At 31.5% G+C, this 5,098-nt stretch overlaps 1 protein-coding gene across 1 annotated transcript; it reads right to left on the bottom strand.

Moving 5' to 3' along the window:
* Positions 1–223: 223 nt before the first annotated feature.
* LOC104235491 (uncharacterized) lies at positions 224–2,596 on the bottom strand. Its single transcript, XM_009789281.2, has 5 exons — positions 2,436–2,596; positions 2,196–2,328; positions 1,964–2,067; positions 1,120–1,291; positions 224–1,024 (listed from the first exon to the last, which is right to left on the bottom strand). Exons 1-5 carry the CDS (start codon positions 2,474–2,476, stop codon positions 245–247), a joined length of 1,230 nt encoding a protein of 409 aa, XP_009787583.1. The 5' UTR covers positions 2,477–2,596; the 3' UTR covers positions 224–244.
* Between the last annotated feature and the right edge of the window lie 2,502 nt (positions 2,597–5,098).

Here is a 5,098-nt window from a genome sequence, read left to right as displayed (position 1 = left end):
AATTCTCAACTCATATATTCACAGGCTTACGTTAAACACTTAGAAAAATCACTATCTCTGTTTAACTTTATATGAAACAGTTAGCAGAAAAAATACAAAGAAAGAGAAAACACACACCACATTCTCTCCATCTCTCTTAACTCTCCATGCGCAATGCATTTCTTATGCTACTATAATGAATAACGAATAAAACCAACATAACACTCAAATCTACTCCAGAGAGTGAAGTGGTATGGTAAAGCAATTAAGTTTTTTGCAATTTCTCTTTCTTAAGAGCAATGAACTTAGCTGCTAATTCATCATAATCAGGGAGCTTAGGATGTACATGACTATTCCTAGGTGATCCTTTTCCAGGCTCTTGAAACGGAAATGAATTTGATCGAAGAAAGTTGCTCGCGACATTATCTTTAGGCCTTTCAGTTGGCATTGTAATCGTCCTCAAATAAGGCTGCTGATTTTCTTTTGTCATTTCTGATGTTGATGAGAACGTAAAGGAACAACATTCTTGACTTTCCAAATGATCCTTCACTGAGGCATCCTTTATCGCGATAAATCTTGACTTTTGCACAGGAAAAATATCCATATTCATATCAGTATCTATCTTTAACATTAAGGGAAAGAGAGGTCCTTTGAATATGAATAGCCTCTGATCTAGGAAATTCAAATCTTTGCTCAAAATGGACTCAAACTCCTCTATGTCATCAAAGTAAATCGTCTCCTCGGCAATTTGATCTGAACTTTCTGAAGTGGATTTTGTAGCTTTTCTCCCTGTTTTTTGCCCCAAAGTAAACCAAGAATCCCTTTTTATTATAGCCTGAGGACTAGAAATTGCAGATTCGAACGACATACTAGACCGAGCAGAATTTGAAACTTTTTCTTGCTCAGTAATTACCATCTCATGCTGTGATTCATTTCTGTATTCAAGAAGCAAAGGTCCTCGTCGAAAGCAAGTCCTTGCTATTTCATCAACCAATCTGTATTTCACTTCATTTGATACAGACTTTCTGTAGATGTTCTCTTTTATCTGTAACCAAAACAATAAGTAAAGTTAATAAGGTTATAACCTTGATTTACTTTCTAGTTTGCAAGAGATTAACCCTTTGTAAAATGTGGACAAACCTGATGATTCACAATATTGCCAGGAAGTAATTCAAGGGCAGATGTTTCAAATTTCTTCCCATAACGCTCGGTAAAGAGCTTCCTGATCACTAAAAGCTCTGGTAAATCGCCAATTCTTGCTGATACAAATATGAGACTTGACACTGCTTCTTTGATGTCATTCGGACAGTCCCTGAAACAAAGCAGATATGACAAAAGTTCTTGAGTTTAACTTCTACATATTTAGTTTCAGATCACCTAAAATATAACTATAAGTGACCGTCTATACTAATTAATTAGTAGATTAATAACTTGCTATAATCTAAGTTGCTCGGGCACGGGTGCGGGTGTCCGACACAGACGCAGATCTAGAGGTCGGATCCTTCGAGATAGTAAATTCTAAGTTCGGAGACATAGATTCTAGTACGGATATATGTGTGAGGATCCAGCTAAAAATAATTCAAGAAAATAAAAGTATAAAAATATCTCTAAATTAGGAGAAATTTTGTAGAATACTTACATATAGCTTGTAAAGTGTGGATTTCGTTTTTATTCTCAAGTTGTAAATAAATAAATGATTGATTTCTTAGATATGGTATGCTATTTTCTTCAAATTTACCCTAGTTTTGGTTCTGATTTCGGGAATCAAATTATATCTCGTCCCAAAATTTTCTTTACGCCGTAGTCAAAGTACCCAAAAGTGTTAGACCACATCCAGTGCGAAGCCCATACCCACACCCATACTAGTGTCGTGTCGACACGGTACCTAAACTTGTCATGTCAGAGCAACTTAGGGTATAATACCAAATTAATTAGGCATGAAATATAGGGATTGAGGTACATTTAAATGCTATTAATTTCTTACTTGTGTCTACGGATGTATGGAAGATTCATGAGGATAAAATCACAGAAATTCTCCAATAACTCATACACTACCAACATATTATCATCCATATAAAGCTGCTCAACCTGAAAATTCAAGAAAACAACAAAATACTGAAATTCTGCAAGATTAATATTGTCAAGAATTCCAATAATCTAGCAGCGGATACGTTAAAAAACCATGACTAACTCTCTTAAAAATTCATAGCTTGTACCCTGTCAAAAACAATTTGGTAATGCCCATGTCTGAGTAGCTCTCCTAAATCATCCCTCAACTGTCTGATAATGCAACTTCTCTTGTTTTTCAGCAGCTTAAGCCGGCACTTAACTCTCTTAATCAAATTCTTACTGCCACAGAAAAATAACAAATGCATTAACATTAGCTTAATTTAACTCATTTCTTGGGCATCAAGAACAACAGAAGAAGAAGAAGAAGAAGAAGCAGTTATACCAACCATTTAGTAGCTTTTCTCCACCCAAAAAATATATAAAACATGACAACAAAAGTCCCAAGAAAAGAAGTTGATGGTTTAAAATGCAGGAACTGTGTGATACAAGGTAGTACAAATAACCTTAAATGGCAAAGAAAATGAAATTGAGAGGCTGCACTGTGTGTTTTCTGTGATTATAACAGCTAAATTAAAGAGAAAGTAAAAGAAAGAATAAGATTCTTGGGGTTCACGAGGAATAGGATGATGAAATAAAGTTGGTAATTTTTTTTTTTTGATAATATTGGGTGATTAATTTAGTAAAAAGGAGATAATTGAAATTAAGGAACAAGATGAGAAGCAGCTTTTTTTTAATATAATGTAGTTGGAAACTGCTCCATTATGCTCACAACTATTAGACCATATCCCATGAATTATATCACGTTCATCAATTTCTTTTCCCGCCATTTTATTTCCCATCATATTCTGATCGATTATTTTTCTCTCTAATTTCATATTGTATTATTCCTTGTTTCAGCTTTTCTTTAGTCATCCAGAAGTTCTGTTTTTTTTTTAATAAATTTTTGTTGCAACTAACACGAGAATTTTTTTTTATATTCAGTCTCAAACAATTCTTGAACTGTCGAGAATGATATTTAATCTTCAATTAAGTATAAGGTTAAATTTAAATAATTTTTAAGGGTTTTTGTTATATCTGTGACAATGTAAAGACTTTTTTACAATTATTAGTATATTTTAACATGTGATAGTATATTAGTTATAATTTTATGAAGTTATAAAATAATATTTACCATAGTTATTTATTCTTTCTTTTAGCATCATAGCTACTCCCTTCATTCCCGTTTATATGAACTTTTCATTTTTCGAGAATTAATTTGACTAATTTTTGAAGCTAAATCGGATTAGATTAACTCAATATTTTAAAGTTAAAATTTAGATATACAAAAAATATGCGAAAAGTATTACAAGCAGGGGCATATATAGCATTAGGTTGCGGATTCAACTGAATCCATAACTTTTGATGCGGAGTATAAATTTATATATAAAAATCTACTAAAATTGAAACAAATAGTAGATTTGAACTCATAGATTTAAAAATATAATGAGTTAAATGTTAAAAATATTAAATACTGAACCCATAAAGTTTAAATCCTGAATCCGCCTCTAATTACAAGTTGCATGATGAAAAAATACATTTCAAATTGATGACCAAAGTTTACATAGCTTAAATTCAAAAAGCAAAACGTTCACATAAACTGAAAATACGAAATAATTACTTGTAATTATGTTATAAATGATCAAATATATAATCATTGCGTGGAATTTAAACTCCAATTTCTAAATATCTAATGCATCCGCATGATCATCGCGTTATCATTTGCTCATGTCCTGTTTAATTGCACTTCCTTAAAATGCACGCTGTAGTTTTTTATCTGGAAATACAGTTATTTGGATGGTCTTGTTGGTGTCAAAGGAACAGTTCACCAGTCAAATCCTTTGGGAGAAGAAAAGCCAAAATAAGTACATCTTCTGTCTCAAATTAGGTGAATTAATTTGATTATTGTTCGAAGATAAATCGGATTAGATCTAACTTAGTATTTTAAAATTAGAATTTAAAAAATCTCAAAATTATAAAAAATACTACAAGTTGTAATTCTTCTTATATTAATACGATAAAAAATTATTTTAAAATATTAATAAAAATTTACATAGTTTGAATTTCGAAAAACGAAAAGTATCACATAAATTAATAAGAACGGACTAGCATATAATGAGTCAGAGGCGGATATAGCCTAAAGTCTATGGGTCCAGCTGAACTCATAACTTTCGATAAGAAATATAGATATATATATATATATATAAATCTATTAAAATTTAACAAATGTTAGATATCGATCCATAGTTTTAATAGTATAATAAATTTAGTACAAATTTGAACATATTAAATTTAAATTCTGAATTTGACGAGCAGTACCTCATTTTATTTTGTACGGACAAGGCAATGCCTTGATGGCCCAAGCTTAACGAACTAAAGCCATAATGTGGATAAGCTGGGAACGTGAGAGAGGAAAGTGGGGCTGTTATCTAGGCATGAAGCTGAAAGCTAGGCATAATGATGGTCACCAGTGGCATCAAAAGGTTAGATTCTTTTTACCTTTGTACTTTATGAGTACTTAATTATTTCTTTTGCAGATAACTATAAGATAGTAATCATACCTATTCCTAAAAGCAAATTAAAAAGAAGTAGAGTTTGGGTCATGTTTGGTGGAAATGACATCATGTAGTTATTTTTGAGCATATTGTTTAAAATATATTTAAAGATTAATTAATTTATTCAAATTTTAGGATACGATGTCATGAAGTTTAAACCTTAAAGTTCAAACTTAAGGACATCATGTCCTAATGTCACGACCCAAAATCTAACCATGGTCATGATGGCGCTTGCCGTGTTACAAGACAAGCCCATTTTCCAAAATATTACTATTGATTGATTTTAAGAATTTAATAAAATATTTCCAATAATTTAATTCCTGATAAACTAAACCAACTCTAAATATAAATAATATAATATGAAAACGAGTCTCAAACATCAGGGTGTCACCAAGAAATTTAGCAGATAAATGCAGCAACAACAAAAGTAAATGCAACCTCACAGAAATGTCACTCCA

The sequence above is a fragment of the Nicotiana sylvestris genome, chromosome 6 (genome assembly GCF_000393655.2).
Source record: "Nicotiana sylvestris chromosome 6, ASM39365v2, whole genome shotgun sequence".
Lineage (NCBI taxonomy): Eukaryota > Viridiplantae > Streptophyta > Magnoliopsida > Solanales > Solanaceae > Nicotiana > Nicotiana sylvestris.
This window is presented reverse-complemented; position numbering and strand designations above follow the sequence as displayed.